Source organism: Podarcis filfolensis (genome assembly GCF_964270895.1).
Source record: "Podarcis filfolensis genome assembly, chromosome: 1".
Taxonomy (NCBI): domain Eukaryota; kingdom Metazoa; phylum Chordata; class Lepidosauria; order Squamata; family Lacertidae; genus Podarcis; species Podarcis filfolensis.
Window position 1 is genome coordinate 127,970,601 of NC_139604.1, and position 24,889 is coordinate 127,995,489.

At 45.8% G+C, this 24,889-nt stretch overlaps 1 protein-coding gene across 3 annotated transcripts in view; it reads right to left on the minus strand.

Moving 5' to 3' along the window:
• Positions 1-24,648, minus strand: part of LRRC9 (leucine rich repeat containing 9) — a 72,159-nt gene extending 47,511 nt beyond the window's left edge. For 2 of the 3 annotated variants that reach the window (XM_083610122.1, XM_083610121.1), the window contains exons 1-13: positions 24,570-24,631; positions 23,141-23,230; positions 21,435-21,529; positions 20,723-20,941; positions 20,267-20,407; positions 17,933-17,996; positions 14,670-14,740; positions 11,095-11,277; positions 7,658-7,813; positions 6,075-6,283; positions 4,958-5,089; positions 4,207-4,383; positions 3,336-3,447 (exon numbers count right to left, since the gene is read on the minus strand). In XM_083610122.1, coding sequence (XP_083466248.1) covers positions 3,336-3,447; positions 4,207-4,383; positions 4,958-5,089; positions 6,075-6,283; positions 7,658-7,813; positions 11,095-11,277; positions 14,670-14,740; positions 17,933-17,996; positions 20,267-20,407; positions 20,723-20,941; positions 21,435-21,491 — 1,521 coding nt within the window. In that variant the 5' untranslated portion in view covers positions 21,492-21,529; positions 23,141-23,230; positions 24,570-24,631. Of the gene's footprint in view, positions 1-3,335; positions 3,448-4,206; positions 4,384-4,957; positions 5,090-6,074; positions 6,284-7,657; positions 7,814-11,094; positions 11,278-14,669; positions 14,741-17,932; positions 17,997-20,266; positions 20,408-20,722; positions 20,942-21,434; positions 21,530-23,140; positions 23,231-24,569 lie in introns of all 3 variants that reach the window. The other variant, XM_083610123.1, reaches the window with a different exon arrangement.
• Between the last annotated feature and the right edge of the window lie 241 nt (positions 24,649-24,889).

The window sequence follows — 24,889 nt, forward strand, 5'->3', positions numbered from 1 at the left end:
AACCCCTTCCTTCCCATGGAAAGCTGCCATGCTAAGCAAAACACTTCCAGCTCAGCTCTCCCTTATCTCTCTTGGCTATTTTTCTGAGTCATGCAGAGTGACGAAGCGGTTTCACCCTTGAAGATGATGAAGTAGACTCCGCACTCAAGACTTTGAAGACAACTCTTCGCTTGCAGGATGGCAACTATTGCAAGCAATATCGTTGCTGTTGTTGTTTAGCCGTTTAGTCGTGTCCGACTCTTCGTGACCCCATGGACCAGAGCACGCCAGGCACTCCTGTCTTTCACTGCCTCCTGCAGTTTGGTCAAACTCATGCTGGTAGCTTTGAGAACACTGTCCCACCATCTCGTCCTCTGTCGTCCCCTTCTCCTTGTGCCCTCCATCTTTCCCAACATCAGGGTCTTTTCCAGGGAGTCTTCTCTTCTCATGAGGTGGCCAAAGTATTGGAGCCTCAGCTTCAGGATCCGTCCTTCCAGTGAGCACTCAGGGCTGATTTCCTTCAGAATGGATAGGTTTGATCTTCTTGCAGTCCATGGGACTCTCAAGAGTCTCCTCCAGCACCATAATTCAAAAGCATCAATTCTTCGGCGATCAGCCTTCTTTATGATCCAGCAGTATCATACATATGTACTAAGTCCAGTGCAATGCATTTCACTCTCTTGAGCCCAAAAGAGGGTCTTCTTGCTTCTAAAACTCCACTGAAGCAATCCATAAATTGTAGCTTGTCTGTCCTCTCCAACTCCTCTGGGTGGCGGGTTCTTGGAGTCTCCACAGTCGGAAAAACAATGGCAAGTCCCAACCTTCCTACCACTAACTAAGACACAGACATGCTCACTTTTAACAAAGGCAATGATTCAGCGTTACTGTGACCTTAAACTGGAGTCCCAAGATTTTGCAGCCGTTACACTCCATTCCATTGCATAGGTTTTCTTTTCACCCGGTACAATTTATTCTTTATAAAATGCATTTTCTACAAATACAGTACAAGTACTAACAGCATTCTAGAAAATGAGAACATCAGGCTGGGCCAGCCCAGGACACTTTGCCACTTCAGGCGAGACAGAAAATGCCAGACCCCTGTCATGGCTGCTGCCTCCGGTTCGATCAGCTGCAGAGGACGCAGGAGTGACAGGGAGCGTCCAAGAGTGAAGGATTAGTTACAGATAGGTAGCCGTGTTGGTCTGCCATAGTCAAAACAAAAAAAAAAATTTCCTTCCAGTAGCACCTTAAAGACCAACTAAGTTCGTTCTTGGTATGAGCTTTCGTGTGCATGCACACTTCTTCAGATACACTGAAACAGAAGTTGCCAGATCCTTCTATATAGTGAGAAGGTGGGGAGGGGTATTACTCAGAAGGGTGGTGGGAATGGGTGATTGGCAGATAGCTGTGATGAGCCTGTTGACGACTCTTAACGACTGCAATAGGTCTTATAGGAAAAAGCAAGGGGTGAGAAGGTGAAAAATGGCTTTGTCATGTATAATGAGATAAGAATCCAATGTCTTTGTTCAGACCAGGTCTCTCCATGGTTTTAAGTTTGGTAATGAGTGAAGGAGACAGACACATTGGCAGTGATTGGCGGCAGAGGAGGCTGGATCTGCTGCCTGAGGCAACCACCTCACCTTGCCTCCTGAAATATACTCGGAGTCGAGAGTGGATTTCATGCTCTTTATTCAGCTCATAGTGGTGAGGAGGAATGAAAGTCCCCTCAAAGTATCTGCTTTATATACATTATTTACACAATGGGCTGCACGTGATTGGCTAATTCCGGAATTCTCCTGTAGGCCAATCAGGTTGTGGATTCACTTCCATCTGGAGCCGGATTGGGTGGCTCCTGCAGACCAATCATACTGCTGCATTGTTCTAGGACCAATCAGACTGCTGCATTTTGGGTCCTATTCAACTCAGTACATAACAGCTGACTTCAGTGGAGGCGCTGGCGGAGGAAGAGGAGTGCAGGGAGAGCACACCGCCTCCGGCAGCGCAATACCGGTGGAGTGCCATTGTGGCTGCCCCCCCTGCCCACGCTGAGTGCCATGCCCCAGGACATGCGCCAGCCCCACCCTGCCTGCTCTCCGCCCCCCGGTGCCAGAGCATGAAGCTCCACCACTGAGTGGAGGCGTTTTGTTTCTCTTTTTTCTTAAGAAATAAAAAGTAGACTTCAATCCTAAGGTTCCCTCGCTTGCACGATGAAGTGGTACAGTCTGTAGAAGGCTGTAGTACGGAACTTTTCTGAAGACGAAGACGCTAATTCAGACCAAACACTCTGAAGCCAGAGAGACACAAGAGGTCTCAATTTAAACTTCCGGTTACCAAGAAGAACAAACTTTAATAAAGAATGGGGAAAGAATTATAATTTATCTTGGAGACCACTGTAAGCAGATGCCAACCTTAGCAGGATTGCAGTAACACTTGTAATGTAGCAAGCACTATGGAGACAGTGATGTTATATAAAATACAGATTACTGGGAAAGGTGCAGTAGAAAAGGTTTAATTAAAAGGACACACGGAGGGGAGGTGGGAAGTCCAGAGATTCGGAGGAATCTGTAAACGTGGATGTGAATGGGCGGGGAATAAATAATAAGTTGTTGTTGCTGCTGCTGTTATATACTTGTAAAATCAAACAAAAACTACTTCAAAAAATAAAAAATAAAATAAACTTCTGGTTACCTTTTTTACCCCCCAGGTATCACGGAATAACCCCACCACTTGGCCTTCCATCATACATGTCATCTCTTTCATCAGTACCACACCGACTTGCATTTATTCGTGCAAGGTTCAATGCCTTTCCATCGAACCTGCTGAACCACAGATTTTCCAAGGGTTTGGTGTCTCCGCTATGCGTGTGTGACGGGGAAACTGTTGAATCTCTTTCACATATAATGTTCAACTGTCCCCTACATAGCATAGCCAGGGCTAAATTCCTGGGTCCTGCTTTACTGCGCTTGGTTGGCAGGCCTGTTGAGTCACACGCCGCACTGCTTTTGCAGGATACAGATCCTTCTGTAACTCTGCAGGTGGCGAGATTTCTGAATGCGGTTATCTCACACTCAAAAACCACCAAAAAACAACAACAACATCAAAACTAATCGGACTGTTATGATGAGAGTGCATGTCGGAGTTCGTCTTCAGTTTTCCTTTTCTGTGATCCATCCCTTGGAGCTCTCCTGGCCCCAAGCTGTCACTTGGCTCTGCTCAATGACCCACCCTTGCATCGTGGTGTTCACCTTCTGCTGTCGGATATATCTGTTTTTATGTCTCTGTGTTTTTATGTTTGTACATTTTTTATGGGCTAATAGCCGTAAATAAATAAATAAATAAATAAATAAATAAAATACCTTTTTTACTTCCTGGAAACCGTCCTCTAGGATTTGAACCAACTGCTGTTTCTTCAAGGGTACGTCTGGGGGAGATACATAGAAGAGATATTCCAACATCTTCCTGTAGTTTCTAGATTGGGAAGGTGGGAATAAGAGGGGGGGGGAGAACACCTCTAGTACTGGGCACAAGAATGCTCAGGGGCGTTTGCATATGATTTGCATATCAAATGAATGCTTTCGGGAAATTAACAAAGAAGGTGGATGGTGTCCCAGCAGCATTGCACTTGCAACCAACATACTTTTTGAAAACAAAGTTTTACAAGAGAGGGGCAAACAGGCATGAGATATGGAACTTTCTGCTAAAGCGCCTGCTCGTGAGACAACCTCCCCCACTCTCCTGTCTCCAGCTGTGGTCTAAACCACTGAGCCTCTTGGGCTTGCCAATCGGAAGGTCGGCAGTTCGAATCCCCGCGACGGGGTGAGCTCCCGTTGCTCTGTTCCAGCTCCTGCCAACCTAGCAGTTCAAAAGCACACCAGTGCAAGTAGATAAATAGGTAATAGGGGTCCATCTTTAGTATCTAGTTTCCTCTTTGTTCCCTAACTATGGTGAGGAAAGAAGTGTGCTGTGAGTTTTGCACATTCCCTGTCCCCATCTGTCATGTGCAAGTCCGTCCTCCTTTCCTTGGTTCGCTTTAAACCAAGGCAGAACATTAATTTGTGGTGTAACATTAACACTAACCAGATTTCCCTGTAGCCAAAGGATGCAAACCAACTTTGAACTCCAGTTTAAAAACTCTGGTTAATACAAGGACACCTCACCTTTGGTCAGAATTCACTATCTTGCTGTCTTACTCATCTATAATTAAAAGGAAAAGGAAAACCCACTTACAAGAACTCATTTAAATCTTCTTTGTCCAGAAAGTGTTGAAACTTCTCTTCAAATTTCAGCCTCAGAATCCGGTTGTGCACCCTAATGACGCGATTCACTTTCACTCCTGTGATGCCATGGGTTTTGAAGTCCAAGGCGCAAAATCGGGATAGAATCAATTCATAGCAGGAATTAAACCTGTGTTTAAGAAAACAGAGGACTTTGAGGCTGTTGACGGCTGAGGTATGTGCATCAATTGTGCACTGCAATACAAATTTTTTAAAATGTCAGTTTGTATGTCAGTGGATGGCAAAACAGAAGAAAGACTTGTACACAATAAGCCAATTGCGACGGAACAGAAAATACTGGATGAAATTGCAAATTAACATTGGAATAGATTGAGGCACAATAGTGAATGGTTTTGATGACTGAATTACACGTTGTTTTGTGATGTGCTGTAATTGTGCTGCATTTTGATGTATCTTGATTTATTTTGATAGATTTCTGATTGTCATTTTAAGAGGATTTGTAGGAAGCAATTTCACAAACAGAAATAAAAATGAATGAGTTAAGAATGTGGGCTTTGTGGTTCATTCTGTCTATTCCTCCCATCTGTAGCAGAATTGTTTTTGGGTGTTTCTGGATCTTTAAATTACTTTATCTTCTCTGTGTGTACTTAGAGACTTCTGTGGAAATATGAAGAGGTGTAAGAATTAACCTTTTAAGAATGTATATCAAGGTTTCAAAATACAGTATCTCAAAACAGCTGTACCAGGCATCGCTGGGGGAGCCCTCTTCAAAACGGGTGTTCCCCACTGTTTCCAGTTCAGTCAGCAAAAACTGCACAGCCAAACTACTGGCTTTCTTCTTCTTCTTGACTTCTCCCTGATAAACGGCTTCAACTCTGCAACAAAAAGAGCAGGATCTGTCTTGGTTGGAAGGACCACAATAAATACCAGCTGGTCCTAAAAGATCTACATTGGCTCCTGGTAAATTTCTGAGAACCATTCAAAGTGTTGGTGCTGACCTTTGAAGCCCTAAATGGCTTTGGCCCTGTATACCTGAAGGAGCTTTTGAATTGTGGTGCTGGAGGAGACTCTTGAGAGTCCCATGGACTGCAAGAAGATCCAACCTATCCATTCTGAAGGAAATCAGCCCTGAGTGCTCACTGGAAGGACAGATCCTGAAGCTGAGGCTCCAATACTTTGGCCACCTCATGAGAAGAGAAGACTCCCTGGAAAAGACCCTGATGATGGGAAAGATGGAGGACGCAAGGAGAAGGGGAAGACAGAGGACGAGATGGTTGGACAGTGTTCTCGAAGCTACCAGCATGAGTTTGACCAAACTGCGGGAGGCAGTGGAAGACAGGAGTGCCTGGCCTGCTCTGGTCCATGGGGTCATGAAGACTTGGACACGACTAAACAACAACAACAACCTGAAGGAGCGTCTCCACCCGCATCATCCAGCCCAGTACACTGAGGTCCAGCTCCGAGGGTCTTCTGGTGGTTCCCTCATTGTGAGAAGCGAAGTTACAGGGAACCAGGCAGAGGGCCTTCTCGGTAGTGGCACCCACCCTGTGGAACGTGCTCCCATCAGATGTCAAGGAAATAAACAACTATCTGACTATTAGAAGATATCTGAAGGGAGCCCTGTATAGGAAAGTTTTTAATGCTCGGTGGTTAGTTGTGTTTTTAGATGACACGCAGATTTGCATAATGCTTGAAGCCATTTCATAAGAGGCAAGAAAAGTGAAGGAGGAGCTGAGGGAGGATTAAGGGGGAAGAGAAACCCCACCGTGCATTTCACCCCAGGTGTGGGCAGTGAGCACAAGACCTCCAAACCCAAAGCCTACTCAAACAGCCCTTGAACATTTCCTGAAATGCACGTACTCCTCTAGCTTTTTGCTCCAGAAATTCACTCTCCTTTTGAGGGCCTCCAGCTTATGCAGAAACCACTGCTCAAGGCTCGATTCCTCTGAGGCCTCATCCGGACTCTCAGCTTCCTCATCGGATTTTTCGCAGCCTAAGTTTTGGCTCGAAATAGCTTTGCTCGCCTGTATCTTGCCAGAGGCCTGCAGTTCCACCAGTTCACGTTCCAGCTGTTGGAAAAGGAAATGATGAAAAGAAGTACATGAAAATGCTGAAATCTTTAGGGCTGCACTACACTTTACGTTAAACAGGTCTTTTATTTTATTTTATTTTATTTTATTTAAAACCGTACAAAGCACTGAACGCTTTGGTGTTTGTTTGTTTTTCTTTCAGAAGCAGCAACTGCACATTGGCTCAACCCAGATTGGGACCAAAACACATGTCTCCACAAAATTCTCCATTGAAAAGTCTGCTCTTGTTTTCTCTCTGAAACAAACAGTACCTTTGAGAGCAAATAGCAAACTGGAGGTGGGGGGAGATCTGTGGGGGGAAGTGTTGGAAGGAAAGAGTTAACACTGCCTCCTTCTTGCACTGTTGTCTTCTTCTGGATTGGAGCCCCCGCTGGCTGGTTTTTTCCAGAACTATCAGGTGGCCAATGCTAAGCACGCATCTTTTAAAAAAGATAGTGTGCTTAACATAATGTGCAGTTTGGCCTTTGATTTCCCAAGACCAAAGACTGAGCAGCTTTCAGAAGAACCACAAAGCCCATCTCTTTGAGATGGCCTTCGTATTTGAGAAAAGGTGGGGAAATTTCAGTGGACTGGCTCAAATGTTCATTCTGGGGTGGGTGGGTGATGCTTTTGTTCAACCGCCCTAACAACTAGGCAGGAACTGACAGGGTCAGAGCCAATTGGAGACAAAATCTGTTTACTGTGCAATCAACTGTATTTCCAGTGCTGGGTTTTCAATCTCACAACATGACCCAAAACTTTGTAGATACAGTCATACCTTGGGTTACAGATGCTTCAGGTTGCGCATTTTCGGGATATGAACGCACTGAAACCTGGAAGTACCAGAACAGGTTACTTCCAGGTTTCAGCACTCGTGCATGCGCAGAAGCACTAAATCGCGCTTTGCGCATGCGCAGAAATGCCGAATTGCAACCCATGCCTGCACAGACGCGGTACTGCAGGTTGCGGATGCTGCGGGTTGTGAAAGTGCCTCCCGCACGGATCATGTTCGCAACCCAAGCGTCCACTGTACTGTTTGATACTGGTTTCTCAAACCAGTGTCACACCACTTGGGAGCCCTAAAATTTCTAACCAGCGCAAACAGCTTCGCACAGGTTAAAGGCACCCCCTGCTCTGTCACTTCTCCCTGGGGTGCACACAAACAGAAACTTAACTGAAACCTTGCTGACCTGAACGGGGGTGGGGGGAGGTCTGTGAAATGCATGGCTGGGGTGCAGGGGGGAGACCCCTGCCCCCTAAGGCAGCAATGTGAGCACACCTAAAATCCAAGCACACTGCAACTGAAACCACCAGTCCCAGAAGCAGGGCCCAACCCAAACGCACTTGGCTGACGCTGCCAAGGGCCGTGCTTACGTTCTTGATGTTGTAGCTGAAATGCTTTATGCGGTCTTCCGGAAGCTTCTGCAGCTTGTGCTTCCTCTCTTTTAGCTTCTCGAGCTCCTCATTAAGCTGCCGCTGGGCGCTCTTGATGCGCATGTTGTAGAACATGACCTTTTTCATCACCATGGTCTTCAAAAGATAAAAGAGGATCCAAACGGGGGGAATGTGAAGGGAACAGTCATTGCGCTATGTCACAAAAACACCCATGGCAACCAAGATAACAATAATAATAATAATAATAATAATAATAATAATAATAATAATAATAATAATAATTATTATTATTATTATTATTATTATTATTATTATTATTTATACCTCGCCCATCTGGCCGGGTTTCCCCAGCCACTCTGGGTGGCTTCCAACAGAATATCAAAATATAATAGTCTATTAAACATTAAAAGCTTCCCCAGGCAGGGCTGCCTTCAGATGTCTTCTAAAAGTCTGGTAGTTGTTTTTCTCTTTGACATCTGGTGGGAGGGCGTTCCACAGGGTGGGTGCCACTACCGAGAAGGCCCTCTGCTTGGTTCCCTGTAACTTGGCTTCTCGCAGCGAGGGAACCGCCAGAAGGCCCTTGGCACTGGACCTCAGTGTCTGGGCAGAATGATGGGGGTGGAGACGCTCCTTCAGGTATACTGGGCCAAGGCCGTTTAGGGCTTTAAAGGTCAGCACTAACACTTTGAATTGTGCTCAGAAACGTACTGGGAGCCAGTGTAGGTCTTTCAAGACCAGTGTTACGTGGTCTCGGCGGCCACTCCCAGTCACCAGTCTTGCTGCCGCATTCTGGATTAGTTGTAGTTTCCAAGTTACCTTCAAAGGTAGCCCCACATAGAGCGCATTGCAGTAATCCAAACGGGAGATAACTAGAGCATGTACCACTCTGGTGAGACAGTCCGCGGGCAGGTAGGGTCTCAGCCTGCGTACCAGATGGAGCTGGCAGACAGCTGCCCTGGACACAGATCATCAAGGTTCTGGGAACCAAGCCTGATGAGGAACGGTTGAGAGAGTTGGGTGTGTTTAGCTTGGAGAAGAGACTGGGAGAAAATAGGACAGCCATCTTCAAATACTTAAAGGGCTGTCATATGGAAGATGGAGCGAGCTTGCTTTCTCCTGCTCTGAAGGCTAGGAGACTCAAATTAATGGATTCAAGTTACGAGAAAGGGAATTCTGACTTAAACAGCAAGAGCAGCTTGACAGTGAAATGGACTCCTTCAAAAGGTGGTGGACTCTCCTTCCTTGGAGGTTTTTAAGTAGAGGTTAGATGGCCATCTGTCATGGGTGCTTTAGTTGAGATTCCTGAATTGCGGGGGGTTGCACTAGATGACCCTCAGAGGCTCTGCCAACTCTACAGTTCTATGATTCAACTGCATTTAAGTAGGCCCCTAGAACTGCAGTCCTGCCCAAGCATGACAGGCCATGGAGTGGCGTTTCGCAGGAAGGCAGAAGAAGGCTTCCCGCTTCTCCACCACCGCAAGACTGAGTTTGCCATTGTCACACTCAGAGGTGCAGTGAGGTGAGATAGATAGATATAATTTTTATAAAATTTTCTGTTTTACAATTTAAATTTTACAATTTTTACATCCTTAAGAGATCAGTGACTTCCCTTTTTCTCTTTCCATGGTTCATTTTACGTATCTTATATCCCTGCATATTTTACAAAAACTGTACCAGTCGGTTTTCCATTATTGCATCCATCAAAACTTTTTTACACTGTTGAATTTATCTTAATGCTGCCAGCATTTTCAGCTATACACAATTATTTCCCATACATTCAAAAACGTTTTCCAATCTTCGTATGTTCTTGTTGCTTGCTTATTCTATATGTTAAGCCTGCAAGTTGTGCATATTCTGTCAACTTAAGTTGCCATTCTTCTTTGGTTGGGACCTCTCTCGTTTTCCATTTTCGGGCTAACGAAACACGGGCCGCAGTTGTACAATATATAAATAACCTTTTCTGACACCTGGGAATTTCAGTCTCCATTATCCCCAACAGAAAGGACTCTTTTTGGGGGGGAAAGTACTTTTAAACTTTTTTTTTTTTTTACAAAAATAAAAAAATGCAAAGACTTATGGTCTTTACACCGTGATGGTCACCATCATGTCAATGGATGGGTTTGAACATCATGGTCAGCCACGGTTGACTGAAAGAATTTTTAACCATTTTTTTCAATTCATTATGGATCATTTCCCAATACTCTTTTACCCTTCTGCTGGTCCACCGCATATGAAAGAATGTTCCCTCCACCTTATTGCATCTCCAGCACTTATCTGATTCAGTCTTACACATCTTAGCAAGCCTACTCGGAGTTAAATGCTATCCATGAATCATTTTTAGGTCGTTTTCCTACAAAGAATAATACGCTATAAATGTCAAGTCACTTTTCCAGAGTTTTCCCCAGAGGTTAAAATCTATATAATGAGGTGATCTTAAGGCTCTAGATGTGAGTTACAGTCTTGCAGCCACCATTGCCCACTTTAGAAGATAATGTACTTCCAGATGTGGCAGGCTAGCCCAGCTGTGTTTGAGATCCCTCCAGCTCATTTTGGTTAGAAGAAGAAGAGGAGGAGGAGGAGTTTGGATTTGATATCCCGCTTTATCACTACCTGAAGGAGTCTCAAAGCGGCTCCTTTCTCCTCCTCCCCCACAACAAACACTCTGTGAGGTGAGTGAGGCTGAGAGACTTCAAGAAGTGTGACTGGCCCAAGGTCACCCAGCAGCTGCATGTGGAGGAGCAGGGAAGCGAACCCAGTTCCGCAGATTACGAGACTACCGCTCTTAACCACTACACCACACTGGCCCTGGAGCTCCACCTCAAAATCCTGCTCTGATGCCACTATCACTGGTGTGGAGGTAACGCTCTGCTTTGCAAAGGCAAACCTTGCACCAAACATGCAACAGTATCTCCAGGAGCGTTACGCCTGCTTTCCGTGACCTTCTTGGCTATAAAACAGGGTTTTCCCCCTGACCTTTTGTCCTCTCACAATTTGTTTGGTAGACATAATGCTTGGCTGGAGCATGACTGGGGACGCAGACGTAATCAAGTATTGGGGGAACATCTGAGGGAAACACCTGCTGACACGTGTATTTGCTAATGCTGGAAATGTGCTTAGATGGCAATACGTTAAGTTCATGGTGGTTTCACTACTGTTTCCAATTGTTGACTTCGGCTAATAAAAGGAGCCTCGACAGAGCTAGTCGGCAGCTTGCTAGCGTGCTTCTGCACAGCTCACCTGCATTCAACCTCCTGTTGTCTCCATTATTCCTACACACTGGTCATACTGGAAGAGCCGCACTTGAGGAGGCCTATCGCTGTGAATCAAAGCAAACTCCCCCCTCCCCAAATCACACAGATGCATTACTGTTGGACATGCCAACCAGGTGATAAAGACATTAGGGAGTCTCCACTGACCTCTGCCAGCTCCTTGATTTGTTTGGAGGATACATCATACGTGTCGAGCCTCTGGAGCTGAGGGATGTGATACAGGACGTGTGTCGCGTAATTGCAAAGAAGGCAAACCGGATTGGGGTCGTACTGGGGGTCATTCAGGCAGAGATCAACTAAACGAGGCAGCCTGGCCAAATTGGTTATTTCCTGTTGAGAAAAGCGGGGACAAACAAGATCGTATCCCTCCTAGCACATCCTATTTCCTGAGATATTCTGGGCGAGATCCAACTATGCCGACTCACTCGCGCGACAGAAATCTGCTTCTCACGCTTCCAACCCCACAAAATCTGCTCAGCGGTGGTGGTGCATAGGGCGTCGTGGGAGGGAGGAGATGTCTTTGCACTTCGTCACAATGAGTTGGATCTCACCCCCTGCGTTTTATCTGCCAGAGAAATCTTGAAGGGGAAAGAGGATTTGGGGGGGGGGACTTCAGCATCAAGGTGGATAAAAATTAATGCTTTTTAAAAAAATAAATCAATAAAATCAGATTTTTTAAAAAAATAAAATTGGATTTTTAAAATAAAATGCTTTTGGAGGAAAAATCTTTCCAAAGATAGTTTTATATTTAAGTTACATTATAGTCCAAATGCTATTCATCAGGAAATAAGGATTTGATAAAGTTTTTCACATGTGCTGAAACTCAGTCTAATTTTTTTTAAAAAAATTTAAATTGTTTAACCACATCAGTTAATAAACATGGATACATATGCTATAATGTTATTGCTTTAGTTAAATTAATTGTTTAAATTGTTATGAAGGATTATTTTTCTCCTTCCAATAAAGTACAGCAGAAAAGTTGTCAAAATATAAACAGTTAACTTATTAAACCTCACAATAATTTCATAATTATCAGTCTATGTATTTCTAATAGTATAACCAAATCAGTAATTTTTGATTACTACTCTGAAAATTTATTATTCCAAAAATGAAACCTTCATCTGGTTGTAAATATTAAGATTACACCAGCAAGAATGAGTCTTTCTGTAAAAATAAATAAAAGGTAAAGGTAAAGGTACCCCTGCCCGTACGGGCCAGTCTTGACAGACTCTAGGGTTGTGCGCTCATCTCACTCTATAGGCCGGGAGCCAGCGCTGTCCGCAGACACTTCCGGGTCACGTGGCCAGCGTGACAAGCTGCATCTGGTGAGCCAGCGCAGCACACGGAACGCCGTTTACCTTCCCGCTGGTAAGCGGTCCCTATTTATCTACTTGCACCCGGGGGTGCTTTCGAACTGCTAGGTTGGCAGGCGCTGGGACCGAACGACGGGAGCGCACCCCGCCGCGGGGATTCGAACCGCCGACCATGCGATCGGCAAGTCCTAGGCGCTGAGGTTTTACCCACAGCGCCACCCGCGTCCCTAAAAATAAATAAATAATGATTTGAATCAACTCTTACTGACTAGTGATTTAAATCATGATTTAAATCAATTTGATTTAAATCAAATCCACCCTGTTCAGCATTAAACCTTTTAAACCAACTTTGTCACGGAGCTACCACACTGGTGTGGTGCAGTGTATTATCCACCCTGTTCAGCATTAAACCTTTTAAACCAGCTTTGTCACGGAGCTACCACACTGGTGTGGTGCAGTGTATTAAAAACAGAAGGTTCCACGTTAAATCCCTGGCATCTCCAGTTGGGACCCAGGAAAGCGGGTGCCAATCAACGTGAACTGGTACATAGTCAATAGCCCCTTGCTGGGCCTATTGGCAGGATCGCTTCAGTCCATGGCAGCCAAGGGAAGTATCAGGACTTGATCCAGCAAGCAGGTCTTGAGGTGCTGACCTGCAGGATGTCACCTGCATTGACGGATGAAAGATAGAGGCCATGTTGTTGTATACCTGAAGGAGCGTCTCAATCCCCATCGTTCTGCCCAGACACTGAGGACCAGCGCTGAGGGCCTTCTGGCGGTTCCCTCCCTGTGAGAAGCCAAGTTACAGGGAACCAGGCAGAGGGCCTTCTTGGTAGTGGCACCCGCCCTGTGGAACGCCCTCCCACCAGATGTCAAGGCAATAAACAACTATTTTACTTTTAAAAGATAAGTGAAGGTGGTCCTGTTTAGGGAAGTTTTTTATGTCTGATGTTGTATTGTTTTTAATATTCGGTTGGAAGCTGCCCAGAGTGGCTGGGGAAAGCCAGCCAGATGGGCAGAGTACAAATAATAAATTATTATTATATTATTATATCTGAAGGCAGCCCTGTTTAGGGAAGTTTGTAATGACTGATGTTTTAATGTATTTTTTATTTCTTGTTGGAAACCGCCCAGAGTGGCTGGGGAAACCCAGCCAGACGGGTGGGGTATAAGTAATAAATTATTATAATATTATTATTATTGTTGTTGTTGTTGTTGTCATCCATTTGTCTCTCGAGACAACGGAGTACATCTCCAGTGGTGAAGTCAAACCTCTGCGTTAGCAGCAGCGAAGTGACACACCCTGGACACATGCCTGGGCAGTGTGTATGGAGGTCCTGGGCTACCCAGGCGACAAGGCCCTCTTGGCCTGGCTGAGTTGGTCCAAAGGAAAGCAGAGCAAGATGTTTGACACCACCTTGGCTGCAGGAGTACAAGGCACCATCCAACCGTCTTAGGGGCTCCACTCTGGATTTGCGTATGTTTACATTTTAGCCCTTTCTTCTCTCAAAGGTGTCTCACAAGGCAGTGGCATTTTAGGATCAGAGTTTCCCTTCTCCTAGATGGGCTCCCTTCCCAGATGGACGACCCCTACCTGCCCCTCACTTCCCTCTACAGCACGTGCAGAAACTGCCTTCTTGACTGATGGACCCACTATTGGTCTTGTCTGCTCAATCTGCCTGAGCCTGTCTTCACAGGTAGGGGAAATCCCTAATTCACCAAGGGTTTGAGATCCATCAGCTTCCCTCACCTTGGTTAGGCAGCCAGTTGGAGCCATTTCCTGGGGTGGGGCTGCCATTGCATGCTGACAGCTTCTAGGAGCTACAGGTGAGACCTCAGTGCAGGGTAGTTTTATAGCGGCCATGGCAAACTTAATACAGTGGTACCTCGGGTTAAGAACTTAATTCGTTCTGGAGGTCTGTTCTTAACCTGAAACTGTTCTTAACCTGAAGCACCACTTTAGCTAATGGGGCCTCCCGCTGCCGTGCGATTTCTGTTCTCATCCTGAAGCAAAGTTCTTAACCTGAGGTACTATTTCTGGGTTAGCGGAGTCTGTAACCTTAAGTGTCTGTAACCTGAAGCGTCTTTAACCCGAGGTACCACTGTATTAGCAACCTTGATGGTACCCGATTGCCTTTAAATGTTTTAGGTACTCCAAATATTTGTAGATTTTTTTTTAACGGCTAAAATATCTTTTGATTTTACTTTAAATTTTATTTTTTAGTTTAGATTTTATTTTTTAGTTTAAATTTTATTTTTTGAACATGTTGATGTTTGCTGCCCTGGGCTCTTTCGGGAGGAAGGCGCAGGACAGAAATGGCATACATGCAGTACATAAATAAATAAAGTAAGTAGGCAGGGATTTAGCCTGAGCACCATGAGCCCTGGCAGCCAGAATCCAGCACAGACCTTAAAGGATGATATTCGGTTGCCAGACAGATTTAATTTTTCTATATTTGCACTGGGATCCAAGCAATATCCTAAAAAAGAAGAAGAAGAAAATCACGTGTGACAGTGATTGTTCCTGTTTCTGCACTCTCTTCCTAGCTGCATTCCAAGGACTCCCGGCCAATTGTAATATGGGCAGATCTACACCATCCATTCAAAGTACATTCACCACCAATGGCTTCCCCCAAAGAATCCTGGGAATTGTAGTCTGTCAAGGGGGTTGGACTCGATGGCCCTTGTGGTCTCTTCCAACTGTATGATTCTATGATTCTAAGGATGCTGGGCACTGTAGCTTCGCGAGCATGGAACTACAGTTCCCATGATTCTTTAGGAGAAGAGAGGCACTTTAACTGTAGGGTTTAGATCTGCCCTACGGAAGGGTCTGTGCTGATGCACTGGAACAATACCTATCATATTGGCCTGAATATAAACTGCACTTTTTTCCAAATTCGGGCCCTGAAAAGTTAAAGTGCGGCTTATATTTGCGACATTACTGCTCCACCAGCCCGCCCGCTGCTCCCAAGCCTCCCCTGGCACCGGCTTGGGGTGGTAGTGCTGGGAAATAAGCCTTGAATTTTAAAGGTGCAGTTTATTTGCAGGTGCAGCTTATATTCAGGCCACTCTGGTATCAGGTGCATGCCTGATGTATGTGCGACTCCCGCATCCTGCGCCGGGAAGAGTAGCTATGTTTGCCCATGTTGCCGCATGGCAAACGAGTCTTGTTGCAGATTAGGTAAAGGTAAAGGGACCCCTGACCATTAGGTCCAGTCGTGACCGACTCTGGGGTTGCGGCGCTCATCTCACTTTATTGGCCGAGGGAGCCGCCGTACAGCTTCCGGGTCATGTGGCCAGCATGACTAAGCCGCTTCTGGCGAACCAGAGCAGCGCACGGAAATGCCGTTTACCTTCCCGCCGGAGTGGTACCTATTTATCTACTTGCACTTTGACGTGCTTTCAAACTGCTAGGTTGGCAGGAGCTGGGACCGAGCAACGGGAGCTCACCCCGTCGCAGGGATTCGAACCGCTGACCTTCTGATCAGCAAGTCCTAGGCTCTGTGGTTTAACCCACAGCGCCACCCGCGTCCCTTGTTGTAGATTAAAGACTCACAAATTATTACATAAAGCTTTCGTGGACCAGAATCCTCTACATTGGATGTATTTTTTTATTTGATTCATTTATTTACTGAATTCATATACCACCCTATACCTGCAGGTCTCAGGGTGGTTCACAGGGTGCATTTAAGTGCACTCCTCAGTACCTGCAGCCGAGGATCACACCATATTGCCATATAAAGTGGACTCTCATCCATCAAATGTCTTATGCCATAAGGCAGTTGTGAGTCTTCAAGGGGCCACCAAGACCAGGGCAGAACAACCCACAGACACTTCCGAAGCCCCGACAGGTGCAAAGCAGAAGGAGTGTGAAGCATGCAACTTTCTTTTCATATCCAGTTTGAGAAACAACGTCCCTCACATTATTTCCGCTGGGACGGAGAATGCACCAGTTTCTCATTCTTCTAAGGCAGGGGTAGGGAGCTAGGTGTTGTTGAACTAAAACTCCCATCATCTGGCCAATTTGACTAGAGCCGATGAGAGACAGGAGTCCAGCAATGTTTGGTAAGAAGAATTCAGAAGAGTATTACGCAGAGCCCTTTAAAGACCATATACACTAAAACAAAGCCATTTCCCATCCCTGGGGAGATGACGTTAAGGGCTGGGAGCAAGCCCTCCCCACACGCATGGGGCAGGATAGCCCCTGCACTATTGGTTGGTCTTTGGCCGCTTCAACCCAAGGCTGTCCAATCCAAACGCTTCGGGGGCGTGGTGCGGGCTATTTAAACTGCCCACAGCCGAGGACATGTTCCTTTTCTCCCTGTTCGGTCAGTTCTCCCCCCGCCCCTCCCTTAGGTTAGGCTCTTTATCTCCTGACCTTGCTACGGACTTCAGTTGGTTGCCTGTTTTTTAACAGAGGCCTGGCAGGAATTTTTTCCACTTGGCAAATTAGCATCGGCCATTTGGTTTTTCGCCTACCTCGTAGCAATTCGTCACAAATTTTGTCAGGTTTGGCGGTCAGGCATTGGAGTATTCGGCTGAAGGGGAGGGGAGGTAGTGGCCATCACTCACCCCTCCTATTTCAAGGGTATTCCGTTAAAGGAATCTGAGGGGCGTGGTCCCGTCCAAAGCCCCAGACGGGGGGGGGGGGGGCTAGGGCCATGGCACGACCCCTAGCGGTGACCCTGGGGGAGTTCCTAGTTGATGTGCATCGGCAGGGCTCACCCTTCAGATGGTCAACTCTTTCAACACTCCTGCAGATGGGCAGGAGTCAGATATAGTCTTGTGGTTTCCAATGCCTAAGCCAATACCACTCACATTCTGTAACCAATAAAGCTGTGGCCTTTTCTGTCCATTAACCTAAAATACTGTTTCATGTGTCTTTATTCCACTTCCCAGGAGGGTCTGGAACTGTGGGATGTGAAACACAAGAGCAGTCTAGTACAACATTCCGAGAGTGAACATGTTTACACATGGGGAGGGATGTTTGTCCAGCCAGCAGGTAAACTTCCTGTTTCCTTCTGGGCTGGGACAGACTTCCTCTGCATGTGACTTCCAGCCAAGAGAGGACAAAGGGACTGTCTTCTTAAGAGATAGATTCCAAGTGTATTTTACTTCATTAAGCTAAGTCTGCCTTCTGGGATCTGATTGTGAACAGAATGTGAGTAAACTCTTTTTATTTATACTTTTGTAAAAGACTGTGTCGTCTCTTCTATTTTATGAGGGAATAAGGGGAAAATACCAGAATAGTTATTATAGAGGCTTTAGCGAGCCTGGGCAAACGCTGCTGTTGCAAAGCTTAAAATAAAGGGGAATGTGTTACTCTGCTGAAATTGGGGAACTTGTTAACACAAGTTGCATAAGGATATAATCAGACAATATATCCTCTCCTGCATCCCTGAACATTCCCACAGGAACCTTGCCCGACAAAGAAAGGCACATGCATTCCATCTTTAGTCTTAGCATCAAATCTCGGTGCAGAAACTGCTGAATGGGCTTTGGAGAGTCCCCAGTCTCTTCTTGCCTTTGCCTCAATGGCTCTAGAGCACAGCAGTTTTCCTCTTCTCCCCCAGTATCATTTAGAAAACTGCCCACATTCCCTCCCCAAGACTTGTCCTCTATACTTTCAGCTGTGCAGATACGTGTCTCAACATTTTAAAAGCATCACCTACCAATCTTGCCAATTAAATTCCCCGCGAGATTGACATCCTTCAACTTCTGCAGCGTACTCAGCCCCTGTAAACATTTGTAAGGAACAGACTTCAGGGTCACGGAATACCTCAAAGCTTTAATAAATGTAGGGTTATTCCTGTCGGGTGACTGTGCTGATCACAGAATGATGAGGTTTTTAATCAATCAAGTTTAGTTCTTCAGACATGACATGTGCCAACTTACGTTAGCAGAACAAACGCTTTTGGAAATGTTAAGATCAAACTGCACATCTAATAATATGCTGTGATAAATACATTCTGTGGCACTTCAAAAACTAGCAAGTGGGCTCCAGCCCAGAAACGCTTATCGATAACAAATCTCTTAAGTCTTTACGGTGCCACATAACTCTTTGATAACAACTTTCAGAGGGAAAACAAAGAGTTTAGGTGGTTCTCTACCTCTTCACTAGTGCTCAACAATCTTGGGCAGTTTCTTGGGCTTAAATTTGGTCTAATGGCTTTCCTTAAAAGATTCCTGGGTGTGAGAATCCTCAGTTATAGGCCCATAGTCTGCCCCTGCTACTGAACCACAGTTCACTGGGTTCTCTGGAAAGACAGAATGCCAATTTAAAAAAAATCAGCTGAACGGCACAATCGTATATATGTCTACCCAGAAGCAAAGGTAAAGGACCCCTGGATAGTTAAGTCCAGTCAAAGGCAACTATGCGGTTGCAGCGCTCATCTTGCTTTCAGGCCGAGGGAGCCGGTGTTTGTCCACAGACAGCTTTCTGGGTCCTGTGGCCAGCAGGACTAAACCGCTTCTGGTGCAACAGAACACCAAGACCAGAGCAGCGCACGGAAACACCGTTTACCTTCCCGCCAGAGCAGTACCTATTTAGCTACTTGCACTTTTGGTGTGCTTTCGAATTGCTAGGTTTACAGGAGCTGGGACCAAGCAACGGGAGCTCACCCCGTCACGGGGATTCAAACCGCCGACCTTCTGATTGGCAAGCCCAAGAGGCTCAGTGGTTTCAACTGTTCTGTGTCTAGCCAAGATTGCATTGCTATGCAGGGACCATATGCAGCTGTCACATGCTTTGCTCAGCAAGTTCCAGATCATTTAGCACATCTACAATTGAAATTAAGCTTCTCAACACTACCTGGGCAAACAGGACACAGCAGATGAATGTTGGCTGGGCCATCCCTGTACTAATGAATTTAATTTATTGGATTTATATCCCTTCTTTTTGTCCAAGGAGCTCAAGATGGTGTGCATTAGGGCTGGGTGATTTCTCTATATATCGTCCAAAACTGGTTTGAAGTCCATATCGTGATATTAGTTTCATAATTTTTGACCTGGAAATATATGGTGTGGGCAAGTCGGTAAGTGTGCTATGCAAATATCACAATGTGGGGGAAACCGTGAAGCCAACCAAAGCCTCTACAGAGCTCCATCCTTATATCAGACATTGTGATTTATCAGTATATCACGATGTTTAGCTGGTGATCTATCGCGAAGTTGAAAAGCACGTATAGCCCAGCCCTGCTCTTCGCCTTTATGTACCGTATTTTCGCTCTATAGGATGCACTTTTTCCCCTCCAAAAATTAAGGGGAAGTGTGTTCGTCCTATAGAGCGAATGCAGGCTCCTTAGCTTCAGCGATAGCAACGCAAAGCCTCCGAAGCGCAGCGGGAGCACAGCGCGAGTTTCCGCTGCGCTCCGGAGGCTTCGCGTTGCTTTCGCTGAAGCCGGGAGAGCAAGACTCTCCCGGCTTCAGCAGAGAGGGAGAGCTGCGCAGAGCCCCTTCAGCCAAGCGGGAGGAGAAATGGAAGGGGCTCCGTTTCTCCTGCCGCTTCGCTGAAGGGGCACTGAGCAAAGAGGGGGAGAATTTTTTTTCCTTGTTCTCCCCCTCTAAAACAAGGTGCGTCCTATGGTCTGGTGCATCCTATAGAGCGAAAAATATGGTAATTCCATCCTTATTTCAGACATTGTGATATATCGATATATCATGATGTTCAGCTGGTGATATATTGTGGTGTTGAAAGCCAGGTATCGCCCAGCCCTAGTGTGCGGGGTTCCCTCCTTCTTCATTTAATCCTTACAACCCTGTGAGGTAGGACTAGAGGCAGTGACTGGCCCAAGGTCACTCCGTGAGCTTCATAGCCAAGTAGGGATTTGAACGCTGGTCTCCCTGGCCCTGGTCCAAACTCTAAATATTCCACTGCACTGGCTCTCAAGGACACCTGTTCGAAGGCGCTTATGGCATCACTGTGATAACATGCACAAATTGTCCTGCCCCAACCAGAAGAGTCAGACAGGAATGAATGGCCAAAACAAACAAAACCTCAGGCTCACCTCTATTTCTCTAATCTGGTTCCCATTAAGCCAAACAACTTCCAGCTTTGTTAGCTTCTCCAGATTCTCAATCGTTGAAATCATGTTGCAATAGAGGTAAAGCTTTTGCAACAAAGCACATCTTTGCAAGCCATCGATCTTCTGAAAAGAAGGGAGCGTGCGTCAGTTTTAAGCACCAGCCGAAAAAGGGAGAAAAGTGCACGCTTGAGTAAAATTACCTTGTCTGGGGAAATCCCACCAATTGCAGGCCCACAAAAGATGTTCCAGCCAGCCAATCAGACATGTTCTTTTCCAGGAAACTCAGTTCCCTTACCCCTTTCACCCCCTCAGCCCACCCCCTGCACACACTCCTGGACTTCAAAATGAGAGGAAAGCCAGTTGGTCAAGGGTCCATCCACCCTTCCTTGCCCACTGGAAAATAAAAGGCTAAAATAAAAGCCTATTAAGCCCACTTACTGTCAAGCAGCATTCGGCCACCCATAGCTCTTTAAGTACCAGGCAGTACTGCAGGTCAGAAATCTCTTGGATGGCCTGTCTGACGAGAACCAGCCTCGTTAAATTGGGGAAATGCGACAGGCCTACTATTCTGGGGTAGCCAGAGAAAAACATCTCCAGGCTCCTCACCGAAGATCCCTCTAGGTCAATTCTGTCATAAGACAGTCCATTACAGGTACACTGGAAGAAAAGAGAGAGACACAACCACTGTTATTGACCTCCTTCTTGATGAGAAGGAGAAGTCAAGCACATGCCAAAATGTGTCATTGATGTCATTGGCTATGTTTAATAATAATAATAATAATAATAATAATAATAATAATAATAATATTTATTTATACCCCGCCCTCCCCAGCCAGAACCAGGCTCAGGGCAGCTAACACCAATAAAATTACAATAAAACATAATAGAAAAAGAAAAAACAGTTAAAATACGGGTTAAGATACAATTTTAAATGTGGATGTCAAGGAGATAAAGAACCATACAACTTTTAGAAGACATCTGAAGGCAGCCCTGTATCAGGAAGTTTTAGTTTGAGCCAAAAGGGCGCTTCTCATGTTTCTTAGACGAAGGTCAAAGTACCCTGGACCTCAATCACATTCAGAAAAGAAACACAGTCAAATAAAATATGATCAACTGTACAATCAATTACAATAATAAATCAAAGAGTTACCAGCTCTTTAACTATTTCATCGGAAGGAATCTGGTTTTGATTATCACTTTGGATCATCTTCTGAGCATTGCAGCTTAATGGTCATAGCACAGGATCTAGACAAGAGAACAGCAAAATAATTATCTGCTGAGAAACCAGACACATAAATGTCAGAATAAATGGGAAAGACAGTGTTCAACAATGAACACTTCCAGAGCCATCACCTTGATAGGCCCACATGAAACAGGCTACAGAACCAAGAGAAAAATTATGTATTTTAGATACATAATTAGATAACACAAAAGTGGGGATAAGGGGGAGAATCTCCCCTTCCCTCCTGCCCCATCCGATTTTGCGCCAGTTCATGTGTTCTCAGCTCCAGTTTCAGATCCTGTGATTCAAAGACAGCGGGGAATCAGTGTGGAAGAATAACTGGGAGGGGAACGGAATGGTTGCGGCTCAAACTTCCACAAGTCCTGTGGTTCTGCTTCACCCGAGTGCACATGGGGCATGATCTCCAGGCATCCTACAAGTGTCAGAGAGGACCAAGCAGCTACCTTTCTACATGCAGGGAGCTCTGTTCATGTGGAGAGTTGATTCCCAGCTTTCCCATTCCCGGGGTGGTGAAGGTGGTATAGGGCGAGGATGGGGAGCAGAAGGACCATGTAGTATATATTGCCACACCACTCCTATTTACATATGGAGAGAGGAGCCTCTGGGGCAGAGGAAGCTGGGCCAGCTTTCTGCAAGCACCAAACAGATGAACCATTTCCACTGAATCTCCTGGTATTTCTACATTTACTTGGAAAGAGCTGCAGGGCCACTCAAATTGGATCAGGCAGAGGTAGGAGGGGGCGGTGATAACCTTTCCATCCTATTCTATTTCCTCAGTCTAAGGTCACAAATGCACCACACATTTAAAGCACATGGCTCCCCCCTCCGTTTTTTAAATAGTAATCCATATAAAAAGGTAAAGGGACCCCTGACCATTAGGTCCAGTCGTGACCGACTCTGGGGTTGCGCGCTCATCTCGCTCTATAGGCCGAGGGAGCCGGCGTACAGCTTCCGGGTCATGTGGCCAGCATGACTAAGCTGCTTCTGGCAAACCAGAGCAGCGCACGGAAACGCTGTTTACCTTCCCGCCAGAGCGGTACCTATTTATGTACTTGCACTTTGACATGCTTTCGAACTGCTAGGTTGGCAGGAGCAGGGACCAAACAACGGGAGCTCACTCCGCTGCGGGGATTCGAACCGCTGACCTTCTGATCGGCAAGTCCTAGGCTTTGTGGTTTAACCCACAGCGCCACCCGCGTCCCTAGTAATCCATATAAACAATAGTTAAAATAAATGAATATGCAAGACTCCATAGCAACCTCCAACCTCTGGAATTCTCCACCTCATAAAGTGCATCTGCCTCTTCCATTGCTGTATTTTCATACAGCTTTTCCCAATAACTAGGCTATTATGTGTATCCTCCTCACCGTTAAATATTTATATGTGTGTGCGCATAGATGGAGATTTTGATTATTTGCATTGTGTTTTACTGTTTTTTCATTATATTCCAAGTATTCACAACTTTGGGGACCATGGGGAACAAAAAGCAGCATAAGAATAAATAAAGATTTAATGAAAATCAGGAGCGAATTCAAACACAGGGGGTTGGACTAGATTACCCTTGGGCTCCATTCCAGTTCTACAATTCTCTGACTCTAAGGTGTCAGACATACCTCTTTGGGGAGGGAGTTGCACAGTTTAGGAGCTGCCACAGAGAAGGCCCTATATTTCCTTCCAGTTTGCTTCCAGTGGATTCGAAGACACTGTGAAACACATAGTACAGCGTCCAAGGATGTGAGATGCAAAATTCCTCACTGAAATGTCCCACACAAAATCACCTGGTGACCTCAGGCACACAACTATTTTCCCTTGCCCCCCCCAACAAAGAAATCTGCAATACAGAAACAACAGTGACACACCCAAAAGGCTGTATGTTGTCACTATTATTAATAATGCTAAAATCTGCAGTATATGGCAAACCTGGGAAGAACTTTAAAACAACAATATTCCAAAAGAACTCCCATTAAACAATCCAAAACAAAGGAGCATTCCTTAACAATATATTATGATTCCACACTTACAATCACTGACACAGGTCACAATCTCCATTCATTCCGTCCCCTTCCGCCTCCTTTCAACCACCTCAAACCTGAGGGTTTTGTTTTATATTTTAGAAGGCCATTACAAATTCTTTTAAGCAGCAAACTAAATCCCATCTTGGCTGCGAATCCTGGAAAACCTGCTCCCTGCCTTGGGTACTTTTTGATGTGTTTTTTTCTCTTTTTGTACCTTTATTTTTAAATCTGTTACGATTTACATGGAAATGGTTCCGTTTGGTTGCGTGCTTTTCAATGCGTTTTATTTATTGTTTATTACTACTTACGCTTGTATTTATGTAAAGCTTTCTGTGCGGTGTACGCCACCTTAAGCACAATTGCAACCATGGAAAGGCAGCGAGAGAAATAAAATGAGATATGGACGCAGGTGTGGAAATCTGGTTTCAGGGGACACTAAAAAAAAACACCTTCCCCCCCAAAGTGCAGCAAAAATGTCCACCTTCTTTTCTACAACAGCTGCAATCCTAACCCCACTTACCTGGGAGTAACCTCCACTGAAATCAATAGGGCTTGCCTCCGAGTAGACATTTTAAAGTTTGTTTTACTGATTTATTACATCTGTACGCTGCCCTTCATCGGAAGTTCACAACACATAAAGAAAACAGGAAAATTGCAGCGCAGCAAAAGCAAAACAAGCCAGTAAACCCACAATGGCCAGGACTGTGCTGAAGCCCCTCGGTTTTTGTGTGTGTTTTTTTTTTAAAAGAAACAGTGGGCTAAAGCGGGGTAACTAATCCGGGGTAAGAGACTTCATGCATGCTCTCCTAAGTTGTGTGGAGAAGCAACCCCTCTTTGCACAGGGCAAGGAAGAGGATGTACAACGCAGCTACCCCATGGGAAGGGGAAATAGAAAGAGGGTAACAGCGAGGTCAGTCCCTTCTCTCTCTCGGGCGGGGTGCCAGATATGGGGGAGGAAGGAGGCGCAAGGCAGTTGCCTAGCAACGGCAGGTAACCCATTCCTCCTCCCTGGCGGCCACTCACCTACCTGGAGCCCAGAGAGATGCTGGCTGAAGCCAGGCCGGGCTGTGTATCGTGAGCGGGCCCTACCGTCGCCTAGGCAACGCTCCTCCTCTCTCCCCGCCCGCTGCCTAGCAGCAGCCAACCAGCGTCGACAGGCAGGCAGGGGCGTGTGTGGCGTCACAGGGTTCCACGCACAGACTGGAAGGAATGAATGGAGCGGCGGGGAGGAGCTTCCATTCAACCTCGCTCGCCGCGCTCGCCCGAAAGGGCGCGGTCATACCTGAGTCCGATGGGACAGGTGTTCCGGGGCGGGCGGGTGGGTTTGAAGGTCTGGAGCAGGTTCAT